Below are 22,191 nucleotides of genomic sequence, written 5' to 3' on the forward strand. Positions count from 1 at the left end.
CTAGCCTGGAAATTGAAATGGGCTTAGCACCATTAGCAGTTATAAAATGGGTAGGTATCTCACACTTACGCTAGGGTTACTGATAATCATCATTGGTGAAAAGTCTTGATGTACCAAGGTCGCAACCTCTTACATAGTTATTAGCCTCTTATAATATAAAAATACTTAAGCTTGCCCAAAAGAATGATCTCAAATAGAGATCTCTATATTAAAGTTTTATTTAAATTCATGTAAATTCAGATGTTCCTCATTACTAACTAAGATAAATTGCAGCGTTCAGCCTGTGCAAATGACGTGGAAACGAAAACATCATCATTTACCCTTTTTAGTGTTAATTACTTTTGCAGTAGTCTTTGTACAAGACAAGTTTTATTTCTATGTAAAATAAGTACAGTATCCAGTGTATTTCAGTGATAATATCCAACTGTCAACGTCACAATAATTATTTTACGGGTTTATAAACTTAAAAATTCTTACATTTTATGATGTAAAAACATTAATTGATTTCAATTTCAGTGTTACTCGTGTAATAAAGAAAGGTCTTTACTGATTATTTCCAAAAATAACGACATGCTGCGGGAAAATAAATTATGTATCAGATCAGAAAAAATATGACGCAATCAACACATAATGTACTCGTATTTTCGTAAATACTAACACATTTAAAATAAATTTAATATATTAAACTATTTATTATAACCAGATATACTAATGAGAAGAAATCGCCCTTCTAGAAGAGCAAAGCTCACAAGCTTTGAATATTCAATACTCGTTTAAAATGTCAATCAAGGATATCTCCAAGCTGTCACCATCATCTTTCCCAATAACTGCTGGGCACTCACATTTTCACCTCCTTTAATAATTACCTTTTCTAATTTTCTACAGTTCTAAATATTCATATGGTTTTTGTAGCTGCCAAAATACATAATATATGTAAGCTGTTTTACTAAACAAAAATAATATAATAAAGTTAACAACAGAACTTTTGAATCTCTGAAGGAAACAGGATTTTCCCGGACATTTGCCATCGTTCAGTGAAACAAGAAAACAGTAACACTACGTTACGAGATCGTAGGTGGTTAGTAGACGAGTGAAGACGTATTGTGACCTGTATTCCGTAGTTTAGTTTTAATGATTAGTGTTTGGTATAGTTTTGTATTAAGTGCATGTCTTTAGAGTTAGTGAAGTTGACAAACAACATGTAGGTTGTGATTCCTGACTTAGGCGTGCCATAACGCTTTAGTAAGATTTGTTTACTTTAACCTAGTTTGTAATTATGTATTAGGTTAGTTCTTTACCTGAAGAAGAGATCAGATTGCAGATCTCGAAACGTAGTGTTACTGTTTTCTTGTTTCACTGAACGATGGCACATGTCCGGAAAAATCCTGTTTCCTTCACAATCCTTCCATCGCCAAAAATAACCTTCAAACAAAGTTTTGAATCTCAATTTCATATGATACCTAATATGTATATAAAACAATAATTGTGGACACTTAAAATCGGACACAAATCTGGAATCGCTGGTTTGTGATACCCATATTTAACTATTGAATTCTGTATAAGCAAAAATATGTTTAAATGAAATTTGAAAGTCAACGTTGTAAAAGGTTGGAAATATGGAAATAAAAAGATATAATATTGTCTCTATGTTCAATTACGACTACTCATAATAAGTTACTCATAATAGGTATACCAAATTTGTAGAGTGCCTTAGTTTAACCATTTCAAAAATAGATATTTTTCTATAAAACACAAACAGGCTGCTGGGCTAAAAACATGTTTAGTCATCATTGGATTAATTTCCTATCGATACTCTGAACCGATTTCTGTAATATTAGGCATCCGTTTTTGGACACCCCATTTTTATATAACAGTAATATTTTATTTAAAGCGATTAACATACGATACTTTAAATTATGTTAATAAAAACGCATTCGCAAGAGAAAACTAGCTAATAAAAATGTATCATCCACGAACATTAAATCAGAAGGAATGTTAAAGTATTTAAAACAACAGTCTAGCTTATTATGGAAGCTACGGTAAAGTTACAAGAAGAGGCTGCTAATTCTCATTAACGCTTACTGGGAGTAATAAAGAGGGTAAATGAGGGTTACGAGGTTAGCAGCTCGGGGTCTGATGTATTCACTGGTACAACAAACTGTACACTTCTGACCTTTGGCTTGCATTAGTGTTCATTATGTAATACCTCTGCCCATAAAATAGGCTGGCCTATGACTCCGAGGTTAACAGCTCGGGGTCTGATGTATTCACTGCTACAACAAACTGTACACTTCTGACCTTTGGCTTGCATTAGTGTTCATTATGTAATACCTCTGCCCATAAAATAGGCTGGCCTATGACTCCGAGGTTAACAGCTCGGGGTCTGATGTATTCACTGCTACAACAAACTGTACACTTCTGACCTTTGGCTTGCATTAGTCTTCATTATGTAATACCTCTGCCCATAAAATAGGCTGGCCTATGACTCCGAGCTTAACAGCTCGGGGTCTGATGTATTCACTGCTACAACAAACTGTACACTTCTGACCTTTGGCTTGCATTAGTGTTCATTATGTAATACCTCTGCCCATAAAATAGGCTGGCCTATGACTCCGAGCTTAACAGCTCGGGGTCTGATGTATTCACTGCTACAACAAACTGTACACTTCTGACCTTTGGCTTGCATTAGTCTTCATTATGTAATACCTCTACCCATAAAATAGGCTGGCCTATGACTCCGAGGTTAACAGCTCGGGGTCTGATGTATTCACTGCTACAACAAACTGTACACTTCTGACCTTTGGCTTGCATTAGTGTTCATTATGTAATACCTCTGCCCATAAAATAGGCTGGCCTATGACTCCGAGGTTAACAGCTCGGGGTCTGATGTATTCACTGGCTACAAACAAACTGTACACTTCTGACCTTTGGCTTGCATTAGTGTTCATTATGTAATACCTCTGCCCATAAAATAGGCTGGCCTATGACTCCGAGCTTAACAGCTCGGGGTCTGATGTATTCACTGCTACAACAAACTGTACACTTCTGACCTTTGGCTTGCATTAGTGTTCATTATGTAATACCTCTGCCCATAAAATAGGCTGGCCTATGACTCCGAGCTTAACAGCTCGGGGTCTGATGTATTCACTGGTACAACAAACTGTACACTTCTGACCTTTGGCTTGCATTAGTGTTCATTATGTAATACCTCTGCCCATAAAATAGGCTGGCCTATGACTCCGAGGTTAACAGCTCGGGGTCTGATGTATTCACTGCTACAACAAACTGTACACTTCTGACCTTTGGCTTGCATTAGTGTTCATTATGTAATACCTCTGCCCATAAAATAGGCTGGCCTATGACTCCGAGGTTAACATGGACCAAAACGTGAGACTAATACCATGTGCAACCGTATCTTGTCCACGGTTCTTTACGCTATAATTGGTAACCTTAAAATTAATAAATGCAAACGCCATTAGCAAACGCGTGCAATTAAGAGATTTGTTTAGATTTGACGGGAACATAATTAAATATCCACGGGTGATGAAATGTCTTAAACAGCCCAACATAAATGACTCATTAACCACTGCGATAGTAGTTTACGTGATAAGTTAAGAACCACATTGATAAGGGACTTGTATATTTAGATACAATAACGCTAAAACATAACCCATATTTACAGTAATATTTATTTAAACCCGTTGAAAATAGCATGAGACAAACTAATACTGTGGAAATGACTCGTAATTGTTACATTTCAATTAAATTGCAACAATACTAACCACACAAGTGGTCTCAATATTGGTATCAATGTATGGAAAATTAACTAAACAAAATATGGATTTAATTATTACTCGCTGTAATAGGATAACAAATTGTAACCAGTATTATAACGTGTATACGCCTTGTATGCAATAACTTGTTATATAGAAGTTTCTAATATGTATTTGTTCAACGTATTTGTAATAATTTATGGCGACATAGTGATATTATTTTAATTTGTTTAGTATTTTATATATTATTTTGCATCTTTACGAAGAATAGGAAGAGAAACCATATCGTAATAAACTATGAAAATAATTATATTGGTCAAATATAATATTTATTTACTATTTATAAATAAATAATATGACGACGGAATTACCTAGTCACACAACGGAAACAAGTACCGAAACTTTGCCTTGTTATGCCTTGTTTGCAATAACCCGGTATAAAGAAGTTTCTAATACGTATATGTACGTACTTGAACGTTTGTTCAACATATTTGTAATAATTTATGCCGACATAGTAATATTATTTAAATTCGATTACTGTTTTATATATATTATTTTGGATCTTTACGAAGAATAGGAAGAGAAACCATATCGTAATAAACTATGAAAATAATTATATTGGTAAAATATAATATTTATTTACTATTTATAAATAAATAATATGAACGACGGAATTACCTAGTCACACAACGGAAACAAGTATCGAAACGTTGCCTTGTTATGCCTTGTTTGCAATAACCCGGTATAAAGAAGTTTCTAATACGTATATGTACGTACTTGAACGTTTGTTCAAACATATTTGTAATAACTTATGGCGACATAGTAATATTATTTAAATTCGATTATATATTATTTTGGATCTTTACGAAGAATAGGAAGAGAAACCATATCGTAATAAACTATGAAAATAATTATATTGGTAAAATATAATATTTATTTACTATTTATAAATAAATAATATGACGACGGAATTACCTAGTCACACAACGGAAACAAGTATCGAAACGTTGCTTGTTGCCTTGTTTGCAATAACCCGGTATAAAGAAGTTTCTAATACGTATATGTACGTACTTGAACGTTTGTTCAACATATTTGTAATAATTTATGCCGACATAGTAATATTATTTAAATTCGATTAATATTATTTTGGATCTTTACGAAGAATAGGAAGAGAAAACATATCGTAATAAACTATGAAAATAATTATATTGGTAAAATATAATATTTATTTACTATTTATAAATAAATAATATGACGACGGAATTACCTAGTCACACAACGAAAAACAAGTATCGAAACGTTGCCTTGTTTGCAATAACCCGGTATAAAGAAGTTTCTAATACGTATATGTACGTACTTGAACTTTTGTCCAGCATTTGTTATAATATATTTCGCGACATAGTAATATAATATTGTTAATTTGATTAATATTTTATATATTATTTTGGATCTTTACGAAGAATAGGAAAGAGAAACCATATCGTAATAAACTATGAAAATAATTATATTGGTAAAATATAATATTTATTTACTATTTATAAATAAATAATATGACGACGGAATTACCTAGTCACACAACGGAAACAAGTACCGAAACTTTGCCTTGTTATGCCTTGTTTGCAATAACCCGGTATAAAGAAGTTTCTAATACGTATATGTACGTACTTGAACGTTTGTTCAACATATTTGTAATAATTTATGCCGACATAGTAATATTATTTAAATTCGATTATATTATTTTGGATCTTTACGAAGAATAGGAAGAGAAACCATATCGTAATAAACTATGAAAATAATTATATTGGTAAAATATAATATTTATTTACTATTTATAATAATAAAAATATGACAACGGAATTACAAAAGCTCCAGTTCACATATGACACATTGTGTAAGAAAACAAGTTTAAAGAATAGGTATAAGTTACTGACTTTAGGTAGACAGAAGTGGGGTTTGAGCGGTTAGCTGAAGGCTTTTGTGGGTGTACAGGAAAAGGTCTATAATACTTCATGGCCCACGGTTCTCCGGACATACTATAGACCCAAGAGAATAATTATTGATTGATTATTTACTAACGCAATTTATATGTTAAGAACTACATGCGAGATTGGGTTAAGTTAGTTACTACAAAAAAAAAAAAACGACTCTCAACACGGTAGCCTGTTCGTTGGAACTACTGTACTAACACACCACGTCGCGTCGTTAGTCAAGTTCTGTGCCGCTGGAATAACGAATGGACTCGTTCAGTCAACCTGTAACGGTTCACTTCTACCTCACGTTCCAACTTACTGGGGTCTCTTACTATGTCCAATAACAGTATTGAAACATTTGGGTGGGTAAAGATTATAAATATAACACAGAAAACTTTTTCAAAAGTGTATAACTGTATTGTACTCGTGATTGCTATTAAAATATTTTTACCGTTGTTCATAATAGTTTTAACAGAAAAAAATTAGTAACCCAGGAATTTAATTTAGATTTATACTTTGGAATGTAAACTAAGTGCATTGTAGTGTAACGTAAGCAAAACTGAATTTCATGAAAGGGGTTTCATGAACACCGAATTGTTCATGAAAAATACTCCAGTTTTATCCAATTCGCTCAAAACTTCTAAATATCAACCCTATCCACATACGCAGGAAGGTTAACATAATTTGTTTTCTACTAATTATTATACAATTCATATAGTACACTATTATAAATATTTACTAATAAAAGCAGTGAAATAAACGTGAACAGATAAACTAAAATAGGGGTATTCTAGCCCATACTGACATGCCCATTCAGCAAAGCGAGTTCGATACTTAATTACCCGTGTTTATGGGATGGCCACTTCAAATTTTACAATGGGTTGGATTAAATTCTACCTACTAATATTTAACTTCTAGTTTTTCTTATTATATTTTAACAACTCAAATAGAAATACTAACCAACAAAAATATTCTTCACGATTGCTATAACAAAATTAGCAAAGATTTCCAGTTTACGAAGGCGATTAGTGGCTGCTGCAGTAACTTAAACGAGTAATTTTTAAAGATAGTACTTATCCCGTAAAAGATAAAATTGATTGTAGAGGATTGTGAGTGTAGATGGTATTCTCACAAGTGCCTGAGGGAACTAAAAACTAAAAATATAAACTCACCTAACCACAATCTCCAAGAAAAATGATTTTGGGGCAGATAAGGTGATGTAACAAAGAGGCATATATTTATTAATTTCCGCCCAGGAATAGGGAACAAAACCACGAGTCTTAATTTACTTGGTTATAATATTTTTAAATAACTCTAATTTAATTTTAAAATACAAGATTACAAAAAATAGTTTCGTCATTAAAAAAGCCAAAATTAATAATTCTGCTAGTTTTGTAATATCACAAGGTTAAGAAAATGGTGGCGATAAGATTTATAGTTATAACCTACCTCTCAATTAGTTTCGTGCATTTCCTATTGTATTATATGCACTGGATGTATATCGAAACGGTTGCATAAAAACGCGACAAAAAATTAGTGTCACAACTTTAATTTTGGTTTAGAAAATAAGACAAACACGAGTTAAATGTTCGTGTGTAATTTGCGATCACTATTTGGGTCACAGTGAACGAGTTCAATCTATAACAAGTTCAACGTTAAACTCATTGTTCATCAGTATCAATAGCATCCATAGAGGCATGAAACAAACGGCACAATATAAGTTGGCAGACCTGTGTGGCGCCTCACAGTTGACGGCGGGTGGCAACACTGCAAACTCTGATAGATATCTAGAGGGGATAGGGGCAATCGTTCGGGACAAACACTAAACCATATAATATTTATGGCGGGAATATAGGGAAGTTGTTGTAATCAATGACATTTCTGTTACCATCAGAATCGCCATGCTTATCTTGTCATTAAGTTTCTAAATCAGCACTGCAAATATTAAACGTATGTGTGTATTCGTAGGCATTGTCACGAAAATTGCTTAAACTGTTTTAATAACTCCATAACCATAAGTACAAACAACCTTTGTTAACAAATTATGCCATGTTGCAGCTACCTGACATCATAAAAAACAATGACAAAATTAAATGAAGTCACTCGATTACGAACTGTGCCACGGTTCATTCGGGTAGAACGAAGCATTTGGTACAAATGGTAGCAAAATAGGGGAAATCAATATCGATATAGGACCACGACAGTCACAAATGCACGTTTTTTCCATTTCCAATTAGGGTAAAATATACAACTCAAGTGAACCACAATTCAGAACCATATTAAAATGAAGAATAAAAACCTACAACAGAATAACTTTCAGGCACTGAATAACCTGCACTGTTTTTCAAGATGATTAATATTAAAAAAAGCAAAAATAAATCAAGTTTATTGCTCTTCCAAGTCTACCTATTAATCATTGGTTCCGGCAGATAAATAAAGCGGGGACTGCTGTCCATGAAAAAAGTCAATTACAAAGTTTGCTTAAACAATGGTTGCACCTCCCCTGTCCCGCCCCTTACATCACTTGGGAGGCGATCCATAGGAGATTTACTGGAAATTCAATCTAGAACTTCAGCCCTATCTCATTGAAGATTTGGAATCAACACGAAGACTACTATAAGTTTCCTTAGGAGATAAACTGCTTATACATTCTATAAATCGTGTAATAGGCTGAACAAAAATAAATTTTTTAACCATATCCTTGAATAATTCATACTCTTGAAATAAACCCATTCTTACGGAGTCATGAACAACTCTTCACTATCAATCCTTAACTGTTCAATTTTTCTGACAGTTTTCATAAAGGATTCTTCACTGTAAAAACTTCAGAAAAATGTTGTTGGTAATAGTTATCACTTCCTTATTTCCAAAAGTGTTTGTAATTATCCTTGGCTAACAAATAAACCAGAGATATCCATACCAAATCATCAGAAATATCCGTTGCTTGTTTCCACTCTATGACTCTGGTCATATTTTATTGGGATTTATTATTGAGCATGAGATTATCCTATAAAGCCACTGTAAGTTTTAATTAAATAACATCTACATAAAGACCCATTACATAATCATTGCTGAAATTGTATTAATTCCCACAGACTATACTCTTGGGCCCAAGTGATAAAATAACTTGAAAAACTTTAAGAAATATTTTTCCACATTTAGTGAAAATCGTACCGTAAATAAAACATCTGCAGTGTTTAAAGACATACAAAGAAACTTCTATTGTCCAAAGCAGTTCGATTAATCTCGCCCAATAATTTGAATCGCATTTCAAGAGCGATGGCACGATTGGTATAAAAGTGTTTTCAATCTATATAAAAATAAAAAAATGTGAAATTGTTTAGATCTTGGAACAGGAAAAACTGTCAAAATATTGAGTATTTGGTAATTATTTACTCTATATGATACTAGACAGTATGATAAGAATGGTTATGCTTCTTTTGAAGTTACGATACTTCGTCTCGCAGCGTTGCGCTAATAATTCTCAAAGAAATGAAAATGATTCAAACTAAAAATGTAAAAATTCACAAAATTATAATTTTGTTTTAAATACATTGCCTCCTTAAGTCCATAGCTCGTTAATGGTTTGGGTCACAGAACTATGTTTACTGACAAGACAGCTAACTGAGAGCTACAAAATATAATACAATTTAATGGTTTCAAAATAGTGCTTCCTGACATGCTTTACTTTAAACCAGTTATGAAGAAATTCGTCGCCTCATTTGATGTGCTAAAGAGTTTATTTTGAACTTCTTCGTCACCGACTTTTTTTGGATCTTCAGTGGAACTTGACTCCAAACTCCAGAAGTCAATTCCGTGACAGCGTCAGATTCCGAACACTGCACAAAGAGGAAGGTAAACTTGACATTCACATTGGACTATCCCTTCCCGGCATAGCTACTTTATGTGTAGAAACCTCTGTTGCTCCACTGTACTTAGAGATAGTGTCAGAAACATCGAAGTGCACCTGATAAGACAATGAGAATACCTCTTCACCAGATTACACTATATTGTGCAGTCCTCAGATGTCGAAAATATGTAAAGTTCATTTTGAGCTCCTTCGACGCCGATTTTTTTTATCTCTTCAGAATAAAATGACTTCCAATCCAAGAAGTCTGTGACAGCGTCAGATTCCACACCCAGCGCTATGAGAGGTTAACTGGAACTAAACTCAACATCCACATATTATTATTGTTGTAATAACAACAATTTAAATGTACACTGCCTTGTACAAAACGTTCTTTGTATTTCTACGTCAGCGTAATTATTAGCTAAATAACTTAGAAATATACACCTTTTTTGAATCATGTCAAGGTAATAATGTCTAATTTAGTACAAGGAGCATGTGAAATTATAATAGTAAACAGTTGTAGCATTCACAAAAAAACCTGGACAAATTTGTACATAGTGTTAGATGGATTCGCTTCTATCCTGGGATTTTTCACTAAGGTATCCAAAATACTCCTAATGTTTTCTAAATCCTAGGATCCGCCAGTACTTTCAAGCAAACAGGGTCAAAATTTAAATGCCATTAATTAATTAAGTAAATAACGGTTTTTATAAGAAACTTATTGATAGATTATATGAAACTCAACTGCTTGCGGCAAAAATTGAAAGACTATAGATTTGTTACACTGTTTGTATAAGTATAACGGTAATACTCGTACTAGTGTTGTAGTGTGTTATAAATATGAAACACCATGTCCAGTCCATGTACAATAGTATTAAATACGTTGGTGTCAGACCGATCAAAGGGCATTCCTCAGAAATAAAGAGAAAGTCACCAATTCAAAACTCGTCTCAAGAGCTTGGTGTGCGGAGCGTATTTTGGTGGACAGATTCACAGGAGATCACTGGGAAAATTAGTTAATGAACCACTAATTAGTAAGAAACCTCGGTTCAGATGTCACGCGTAAATGACAAATACATGAGGCAAACTGTAAGTTCTCGTGAAGCTGAACGAATGTCTTTTGATAGAATGAAAAACATGTTTGCAACGCAATATAGTGTTGATTTCATGCAATGAAAATTATTAATATCGTACATACAAGGTAACGATACAGTATACCACGTTTCGCGTAAAAGGCTTTCCTGAGATTAAACGTATAATTTCAATTCTATTGCTCATTTCATTCTCAAGTTGTCCTTCGGACAAAGAGACAGACAGGGATCAAACGGAAAGGAAATTCTTATATTCCCTGCCAGTAAAAGATCAATTTTGTCAGCCTACTGAGTGAAAGACTTTAACAACGATTAGTAAAACTCCGCAATTGATCATTATTAACATTACAATCCATAGTTAACATTATAATCTGCTATTGAGTACATACACAAGAAAGTAGTAATTTCTGTACACGTACAAACGTTTTATATACGATACAAAGTCTATACATAAAATATTTCTCGGTATATATTGCCGCCTGAATCATGCACTTTGTTGTTTATTGAGCCAAGTTTTATAAATTAGTTTAAATAAAAAAGGTATGGAGGGTACTACAACGCATGATGGCACTCAAATCAAGACTTTTAACATTGAATTTCCATTATATCTGTTTTTACTGTACGAATAAGCTACATGTTCTAATATAACATATGCTAAAATCTCATATGATTGTACTCAGATTGTTTACAAAACTATATTTTTTGGTTTTTTATCGTTGTCGTCATGGTTACCCATAAGACCAATGTAAAAATATTAGCTAAAGCCCTGCAAAACGCATTCAATAACACGCACCACCATTGAAGTCAGTGTTGCCTATATAGAAATTAAGCTCATAAAAAACTAAAGTCTATAGGCTGTAGAGATAAACCGATAAATCGTGGGGATATACAGGCAGAAATAAAACTTAGCTTAGCCTATTAACTCCTACGTTAGCCTACAGTTCTGACATATATTCAGCGTAGGCAGTAAAGTACAATGTGGGCGGCAAGGCACGCTATGAGTAGATCCTAATAAGGGCATGGATACAATACCCGGCTTAGAGAGGGCAAAGGCGGTGAGGGGATTACCAGGGGTTTAGAGGTGCAGCGCAGCGCGGCGGGACTCGGCTTAACTACCCTACTGCCAGGAGGAAAGTACCCATCTTCACTTAGCGGTTCTGAGATCTTCCGGATACTAGTCTATTAAACTGACAACAGTCAGTGAGTTGAACTTGTGTCAGTCCTATCATATTGTTTACGAATAATATGATGATCTTTATTTACTAAATAAATTAATAAAGGATCTTCATCTCTACAACGTTTTTTTAATGTCTGCTAAAAATTAAAAAAAATAAAGCTAACAAAAAATGTAATGCAAGTGGAGTGTGGAGATTTAAAAAGTAAAAACAGGAACGGAATGCATTATTCAAGTTATACATGTAAAGAGAATAAGATCCATTTTCCAAAATATTCAGAGAAAAAAATAATAAAACACTAGATGGGCTTAGATAGAGGTCTTTTAGAGTATATTACCATATTAACCTCTTTGACCTACGAAATACCACTTGGAAATGCTTAACTACTTTAATAAACTAAATATTTAGAGACTTAAAATACTCTTAGATCAAAGTCTTTGAAAAGTTTAAGATAAAAATCGTCATCTCGAATGTAAACGATTTCTTCTGAGAGTAATTCCTTACTCAGTAATCTGATCCTTCCGGCGGCTACGATTTTATCCAGCAAAACTTTATAATTGCATTTTATGGTTAACGGCTTTCCTTTTTAATTTATTGTGGTGACTCATAAATCCTACGGAGAAGGGTAGTTTAGTAGAAAATTTACAAATGCAAAGTTTTAAGTCACAATTTTATTAGTTGATATACTAAAATGCCATTTAAAGAAGGTATTTTAAGAAAATAGGATTCCAACCATGTAACTGAAAATAGAAGTAAGGCGTTTCTCTCTTGTACTTCCGGCAGAGTACTTGTGTACTCTGATATGTCATTTTTGGAACATGTACTAATTTTCTTACATTAAAAATTGTTGGAACCCTTTTTATACGTATGACATCATGATTTTTAATTTAATTTGGTTTAAATTACCTACGAAATGAATCGTAAAATGTGTTTAGATATATTTTTACGTATTTGAGTACTACAGTAAATAAGTCTAGTCGAGAGACTTGGTTAAGGAAATATGAACGTGGATTAGTTTAATTAAATAACAATTTAAATATGAATATAATATGACACGGTAATACAATGTTTCTAAACGTTACTTTTAAGGCATTTAAGATCTCATTATAGTAAAATTTAGTATAAATTAATTGATCAAAAGCCGAAAGTAAAATCGACTGATTGGAAAAGTTGTAATAATTGTTTTACAAAGGCAGGACTTACGGTACTGAGGGTTTTAACACACAAATAAATGCGAACATTGGGAAACGCTAGTGTTTTTCCAACTCTTTCGTCGTTATTTAATCTTGCTAAAGCGCAATGTTTCTCTATGCTGGTTTTGACAGCTCCATTTCGATCCAATTTAATAATATTGATTATCCGATACAAATATTGAGAACTGCTTCCAATTGCTTCAGACTAAAAATTGACTCCGATGAGTGATAATAAAAATGAACACTGATATAATCAATTGAATTAAACACTAAGTAGAATAGTACATAAATCAAATTATAAGTGCAGTATGTTTTAGACTGGGCTTGAAGTGTAGACAGATATTTATGTTCTAACACACCCCGAATTTGGCTTCTTTCCACCAACCTAGTAAAACTGCCAGTTTTTGACGATACTTAAGGTAATGTCAGCTTTTAATAAAGCTAAGTAGGACAGAACTAATGATGAAATTAGTTGGTTAAACAATTTTTTGGAATACGTCCAGGAAAAATAGTTTTAAAACCGTACGACCCGGTTAGAATATTAACATGTTGGTTGGCAATAATGATTAATAGTACAAAGTGATCTGGGGATCCAAACTCACCCTTCTGCGGCTGAGTTCCTTGTCCGCCATCTCGTAACGCCCGGCCGGGCCATGGGTCTCACGTGCCCCTCCTACACAACATTGCAATATGTAATTACAAACTAATGCTACCAGGTAATTAAATAAATTACAAAACAATAAAACAACTATATTACAAAAATTTGTTATTTATACACACATGTTTATTAAAAAAAAGTTATTGCAATTATTTTTACAGCCCAAAATTATTGATCTTGTATGGTAAAGATTGTTAGTAAAACATTATACCATTTGTCTTCTTATGGATGATGAATGATGAATGGTGGATGTATTGCAAAACGTTCATAGGTGCTTTGAATTTGATACCTGGTTTATATTAAACAATTTAGGTTGGCAATTCATAGGTATTGGCATTAAACGTAGGTTAATATAATACTAACCTCCCTCATACGGTACTGTCTCATGGTTAAACTACTTTTACGATGAAAGTACTTTTATAAAAGAGATTCCATGCTTAGAAATGTGGTATCCAATAATGGAATTTAAATTTATTTAAAGTCGAATTATACAAAAATTAATTGAAAAATTTTGTATTTATGCAGGCAAAACAAGAAAGAACAGGCGTACAGGTTTAAAAGACGTATCATAGCAAAAAGGTGTAGCAAATTTTTACGGGAGATGACATAAGTATCAGCCCTTTTTAAGTAATTATTTAAAGACTTTTATAAAAATGATAATACTTTGGTTTTCTACTGCAAGCTAATGAATGATGATCCTACTTTTCGTATTACAGATTTCTTCAAGTATGGTTGTGTCTAAAAAATCGCATATGTCACCTTATACTATTGTTTGCGTACGTAAAGTATTCATAGTTTTCGCCTTGTCCAGACTTAAACCATTGATCTGAGAGGGAACCTAACGAAAACAAGGGGGTAGGCTCAGGCCTGAGGTCACAGGCAGGATTTGGACCCACGTTGCCTAAGTCGGGTTCAATGCCTTTACCAGCACAATCGTACGTTTTATAATAAAGTAGTATTTTCGTCGAGAAAAGCCACTTGGGGCTGGATATGATCTCAAAGCGCAGAGGTCTTACTGAATTTAAGCTTTTCATCCCGATTGCGTGGGACTCAGAATTCGCTTATTCCTACATCTCAGCCACACACATTTGGTAGGTAGAACAAACCGCTCACCGGACTTGCAGAGCGGAGTAATCCATCCAAGTAAGAGAATTGGACATTATGTCGGTCTATTCCCTCCCTATTTATTTCTTTTTATTCTCCTAAATATTTTCAACCTGTTCACCACAAAAAATCATGCTTCTTATAACAAACTATCAAACATATATTTATTCTGGATTACGTACTCTTAGAAGTACAAGTAATATTGGTTTATTGGTTACTTACATTTAGTTACTTTAAGGAAATAAACATGGGTTATTGAATGACACAGTCTATTTGAATATATTGTTAAAATTGAACACACATGCTAGAGAATGAAGTGGAGTGAAGAAAAAGTAAGTGCTAATTGAAAAAGTAAAGCTTGATTAATGTTTCTAACAGAGTTTTATTTTTGAATATAACCCGAAAAATTTCAGAATAGTCTTTTAAAAAGTAGAAAATTTTGAGTTTTCTTGTTTTCGGTGAAAAATGAGGTTTTCCTGTTTTTTTTTATACAAAGAGAGAACCAATATTATAACTAAAATAATTAATGCTACTTTAAACTAGGCTGGATCAAATTTGATTTTACGTTGCAAAACCTGAAAAACTAAAAAATAAAAAACATTTTATATCTCATTCGTGTTTAAAAAAATAAAAACAATACTATAGTTATGTTTCCGGAGAATAAATGCCATTTTGATGAAGTTTGGAAAAATTAAAGGTCCAATACTTAAATATGTTATAAATAATAGATTCTACAACAACTACAAACTCCAGCTTATCACACAGAGATGTTTCCCATTTAAAAATTTAAAATAAAAATAAAAGTGACGATATCGATTAGAAACTAAAATAAATATGTAGTTTTACAATATTAATGCATGTTATGCTTTGAATTAAGTGATAGCTTAATTAAATTAACTGAATTTAAGTGGTACGGTACAGTTTTCAAACTTAAACATGTTTTATTTAATTTCACAAATATTTTAAAAAATATTACAGTTAACTACGTTCAATACGCTATGATTCATTGTTACAATCAAAATTTAATTTTTTTTAAAATTATCAAGCAACATTATTCTTACTCATATTTCTACACCTTATAAGAATTCATGATAGCGGGCGAGCTGTTTACTTTAATTGAACCATTATAAGTAAATAAGTTTACAAACATAATTCTGGGTTAAATTGTAACTAAAAAAACCAAGTCCTAGTTTTTACAAAACATTTATATCTTTATAACAGTTTTTTGTTTTGTGACGTGTCAAGATTACGGAATTTCTAAATGTTTGAAAGTGTTACGATTATGTTCAAGTGTCAACATTGAGAGTTATTGTCTTATCAGTGTTGATCAAAGTACACGTCTATACTAAAAATGCACCTTCAATTTGACATTTATAGATGATTTGTGAAATCTACCTTTCTTCCGACAGAGGCAGAAGGGATATTTTACTTGCCTATTTTTATCACTGGACTATGTGTAACCTATATACGAGATACTGAAATAGTGCATTTTTAGAGAACAAGTACTTAGTTATTTTGTGCACATCTGCAATATTTAGTAATCAGAGAATATCATAAAAATAAAAAAACCCAATAGGACATGAAAAATAAGTTCATGATAAAGGTTGGTGTACACAAGATAAATTAACCAGCAAACAAAGAAGCATAAAGTTAAGAACTTCAGAAACCAAAGAAAATTACGACGGATCAGGAGAAACTAGTTGCCAAGTTTTACAAGGATTCTGAAAGCACCATTAAAACAATTCTTAAGAAAGTTAATAGTTTATAAGTGTTGGACAGTTGCGGCCCAGCAGAGAACAAAGCTTTTCTAACTATCCAAATCTGTTTGTGATACAGTAAGTCCAGTTAAATATTGTATCTATTCAGTTTTGGTCATACCTTAATACGTCTTAACAATACCGGTTTAACCGGACGATTTTCTTATAAAATCTTTATTTATTGTAATTATATTTTGATGCAGGCAAAAAACACAATAAAGACATACAAAATGTAGTGTAAATTCTTATTTTGGGTAATTTTTATTTTCCATGTTTACGAACAATATTTAACTCTCGTAAATATGTGTATTCTTACGAGATTAAATGCATTAATTCTTTGAACCCGGAAACGTATTTTTCAAACAGTTATACAGATAAATAAAATAACAGTGCTTATATGAAAGAGGGTGTTTTTTATCTATTTAAATTTTAGAAAACACAAAAAACAGAAAGAATTTAAATAATAGTCTGGAGAAGTGTATTTCGGATTACAACTTGAGTCGGTTTCTATTTGTTTAAAACGCTGAGATCTTAGTCTCAGCTATGGCCTTGGCTTGGCTTAAGGGCACACATTGAAACTAACCTTCGTTGAAGGCAAGGTTATATTGTATGTTACAACGTCTTTAGCCAAATTCTGTGGCCGTTTAATATTAACTTGTCCCAATTTGTGTTATGTATGTCTTTTTGAAAAACCAAGACATTCTTGCAACTTCGTTAGAATTCATAATTTGCTTCAATGTGTTCTAAGTGTACTATATCATAATAATTCTCATTTGGTTTTTACAATCGAATTCTGTACATTTGTTCTGAAAGATATATAAAGGTTGAAATTGTATTAACTGTTATAATTTGAAGTAATATAATTATAACACTGCTTTAAATTTTATCAAAAGTATAGGGCCATGAAGGAATATTGTGTGACTCATGGAGTGTCCTTAAACTTTTAGACTTGCTAGTAGAAATAAAATTCACTTCCCTATATTGCTTAAAAAACCAATATCGACTTTAAATATCAAGTTGGTTTATAAAATAATATCGAGTTTTTACGATCCAAAGTACATTAAAAAATAAAATTCACTTCCCTACATTGCTTACAAACCAATATCGACTTTAAATATCAAGTTGGTTTATAAAATAATATCGAGTTTTTACGATCCAAAGTACATTAAAAAATAAAATTCACTTCCCTACATTGCTTAAAAACCAATATCGACTTTAAATATCAAGTTGGTTTATAAAATAATATCGAGTTTTTACGATCCAAAGGGCATACGATACGATTCGATTGTATTCGTTTACAAAAATGATGAAAATTATACGAACGAGGTGGGCTGAGGGCCGAATACTATTTAGTTAGTACTGAGGTCCAACGCTAGGGCTGCATCAGGCGAATTAGATTATTATCGTGCAAATATTTATTACCAGAGCCTCTCACTCCATAGAGAAAAATCTGAACGTTCACTTTACCATGCCTCAATTTTTAGCATTGGATGAGGTATCTCTTGTGTGAGTAATACAAACAGAGGTATAAGTTTAACACATAAGTGTAAATGCATTGATCCTTCGTATGGCACCCAATAGCCAGATTACATTGTTTTAAATTATTTTACTACTTTCACTATTAATTTCCCTACAGAGACTAAAATTTAAAAAATCATTTTTATAGAAACGTACTACAACTATGCACCTATTTACCACGTTGTAGCAACAAAATCTTGCCAATGATGATGATTTGGAGGTAAAATCTGGATTTAGCTTCACATATGTATGTTAGGTCTGTAAGAACATCTCACGAATCGTTTCGATTTATCGTCGATATGAAACGGTTTTTGTCACTAGCAGCGCCGTTTACGATGAATAAGGGGTGCGAGCAGGTCAAGGCAGACGGCGGCGTCTGGGCCGCGTCGCGACGGTGAGCTGAGCCTCCGTCGTAAACATGTCGTAGGGGGAGATCCCTCCGTAGTAAATCTCTCCCTTAAGGAATAATGAAAAAGCCAATATTACTAACTTAATCCAGCGGACCGTCAAGCTCACATTTTATCGACGCAAAAACAACAATAAATACTCGTAACTAGTGAGAAAAATTGCGTTGCTGATAGTAAACATACTGCAATAATAATCTAAAATTATTCAATGAATAAATTTAAGCTTTGCGTCTGTACAGTGCTCGTACATTGTAGATGCAATCTGATTTGGCAGTGGAGAAACTGCTCACTACAAAAACCTATTCTGTTTGAATCAGAATAATAATAGACAATGGAAACGGTATAAACATTGGATTATGTAAATAACTAGTTAAAGCACACACAACTACACTACACTATACTTTTTTCTATACTTTATTTTTCTAGTCATCGTAAGTACTGTAATTTTGCAAAATGGTTATACCGTGGGAATGTAAATAAATAAATAAATGTATAAATATTCCGGTATTTGACTGAATAATATGTCTTCGGATTTTAGACATGGTTAAAATATTGTAGACTCTTGGAGCAATTGGAAAATTCTTTAAATATTACTAAATGTTAATAAAAACACTACTTTTTCCAAATTGTTTATTTTATATTTTTGGACGAGGCCTTTCGAAACCAAAGGTTTCATCTTCAGGCAACTCCACAAATAAAAATCTTTTTGTTTGTTTTTTTTTGTGGAGTTGCCTAAAATGAAACCTTTGGTTTCGAAAGGCCTCGTCCAAAAAAAAAAAAAAAATAAATAAAAAAATTTGGAAAATGTAGTGTTTTTATTAACATTTAGTAACATGGTTAAAATATGTACGTTTATAAATACTGAACCGTAAAGTATACTAGACCATACAACACTGAAATATCATTAGTTTCAGTTAGTTTCATAGGAAAAATATTATTTATACTTATAACTATTAGAACTCCATGAGAGTTACATAAGTACATAAACTGATATAGTAATTGAATGGTATTAACATTGCAGACATGTCGAAATTGTAATTTTATTTCATTGTATCTTGAAACGGTTATAATACGATCTTTCTCTTTAAAATCCTCAAGAAAAGGGTGCACAAAAAGCTTTGTAAGGTAAAGTTGATTAATTTCAAGATGTGGCAGAACTCGATGCCAATCGAACTTCACGAAGAGGCTGATGATGAATTAATTCAATAAACTAATTTTACAATCAATTGGAAGAGCTCTCAAAGATCCCTGCTGTTCATTTGTACTCTCTTTTCACTTTAAAGATCTGAGTTAAACTTTTTAGCGATTTGTAACTTCAATTGATGTTAAGATTAAATTTATTGACTTCTAGGTTATTATTTTACAAAAGTGATGGAATTGCGAAGAGAAAAGTTTAAAACAGTCCACTTACTTATTTGTTATACTGTAGTATCTGTAGTAACGTTTCTATCTTACCATTAACATTAATTTAATGTATCTAAAAAATAAATGTAAATCATAGAGAGAATTTATTGTGGATTAAAACTACGTGTGATATTTACCATTTATTATACCCATTATTTCACACACACGCACGCACGCACGCACGCACGCACGCACGCACGCACGCACGCACGCACGCACGCACGCACGCACATATATATATATATATATATATATATATACATATATATATTTTTCAATAATATAACCTAACTCATAGTTAAAGTGATCAACCTAGTTATAATACACATTTTATCATGTAAATCAAGCTTAAATACAGTTTTAAAAACTGTATTATATTATACTACACTGCAATATATAGTACTTCACAATACCATATTACTAGTACTTGCTCTTGCATTGGTTAGTATAATTTGTAATTCTATGCAATGACAAAGGATGTTAACCTGACCTAGCAAAGAGAATATGAAAAAAAACACTGGTTGACTCATCTCAATAAAACCCCTTTACACTTTGTATAGGAAAATCGGGGAGATAATTTCAGCCAATTAAACTAGAAGCGGTTGCAGGCCGCGGGCCAGAATGTTAAATAATGGATTGAAGTTTCACTCTCCGAAGTTCGTTAATGAAAACAGCCAATTTTAGAGCGTATCTGAATATTGTTATTGGTCTGGTTGCTATTTCATCGGTTAGTATGGCTCGCACTTCTCTGCAATAACACATCGAGTTAACCCGACCTTACAAAGGGAATTCGGAAAGAACACTCTGGTTGATTCACCTTAACAACCCTTAAAACTTTGTACAGGAAAATCGAGAAGGTCGTTTTCAGCCAATTAAACTAGAAGCGGTAGCAGGGTGCAGGCTTAAAGGCTAAATAATGAGTCGAAGTTTCACTTTCCGAAGTTCGTTAATGAAAACACCCACTTTCAAAGCACATTTGAATATTGTTACTGCCCTGGTTGCCTTTGCATTGATGGTTTAAATACCAGCGAGAAAAGGGACAGGCTTAAGTTTTCGATGTTTCGTTTTACAGAATTTCATATGGACCGCTTAAATAAATTTGGAGACCCACTGGGTCAGCGTGGAAAACTGCTATATTCTACTACAAATTATATACGTCTGCACCCCCGTGCACAAAGTTACATATAGTGGTAACATTAGTTTTGTGACAAAAGGTAGTACTTGGTGTCTCTTTTTTTGGGGCAGTTGTAAGAATTATCGCCGTTGCAGGGCGGGCTTGACTTTTATTTTACTTTAGCAATCTCATTCTGGAACCTGCTTCTGTTCAGGTTTGAGTCCTTCCGTAATCCCCACGTGCTCAATCCCCAGAGGTTTCGGGATTACACATTTTCGGGATTATGTGCGCTCCAGCCAGCTTTGATTATTTCAACAAATCTAAAAACTAATAATAATACATTTAACACTATGTCAATGGTGAATGCCAATAAATTCTATCCACCCTCGTACCAATCGTCCAGACCCCAAATTCCCCTAAATAAATAATAATTTATTACACCTAAATATGTTGCCAGCTACAAAATAATAACCTTATACTTGGGTACTTCAATCTACAATAATTGTAATATTTAGAAGGGCAGTGGGTTACTTGCACTACATCACTATATCTCACTCGCTTGCAACAAATCCGAACTCTGCAGATGGAAACCTTGCCTACTATTGGGACAATAGGGCTGCCGGCCTACCAACACTTTATACGCTAAGAGCATCGGTTTGTCATGGCAGGAACTTTTAAATTCAGAGGTGACCGCCACAGTTGTGAGTGTATGTGACAAGTAGAGCCGGCTTCTCCGATATTGGCTGAACGGTAGAACAAAAGCGGTTGTTTGATATTGATTAGGTAAGTATTGTGGCTTTCAACGCCCTCCAATAATTCCTGTCCTTTCCTACATTAATCTTCTTTTCTGTTTGTTTCAGCTCAAACTGCTGGAAAATATAAAATAAAACAATTTTTTGTTTTTATATACTTTTTATAGTACATCTCATGCGTTAAAGAATGCCTTCTCTCGGTTTAAAGCTAATTATTTACAACGGATAATTGGAAAGCATAAAAGGCTTTCTGATGTCTGCCGTCTTTAAATAGTCTTTGTAACATATAACGACATCGAGTTTGCTAAAACCGGTTATCGTTTACTTGACGTTAGTTACAAAAATGTCAAATGTTTAAAAAGAACATACGAAGAAAGTTTAAAGTTTGTAGTTCGACCTATTCGGCTCTTATGATGTGAAAAGTG

At 33.0% G+C, this 22,191-nt stretch overlaps 1 protein-coding gene across 1 annotated transcript in view; it reads right to left on the minus strand.

Moving 5' to 3' along the window:
* LOC124365021 overlaps positions 1–22,191 on the minus strand; it is a 520,456-nt gene that overhangs the window by 182,048 nt on the left and 316,217 nt on the right. Inside the window, exon 2 of the mRNA XM_046820907.1 lies at positions 13,655–13,725. Within this exon, the coding sequence (XP_046676863.1) occupies positions 13,655–13,707 (53 nt within the window). The 5' untranslated portion in view covers positions 13,708–13,725. The remainder of the gene's footprint in view (positions 1–13,654; positions 13,726–22,191) is intronic.

The sequence above is a fragment of the Homalodisca vitripennis genome, chromosome 6 (genome assembly GCF_021130785.1).
Source record: "Homalodisca vitripennis isolate AUS2020 chromosome 6, UT_GWSS_2.1, whole genome shotgun sequence".
NCBI classification, from domain to species: domain Eukaryota; kingdom Metazoa; phylum Arthropoda; class Insecta; order Hemiptera; family Cicadellidae; genus Homalodisca; species Homalodisca vitripennis.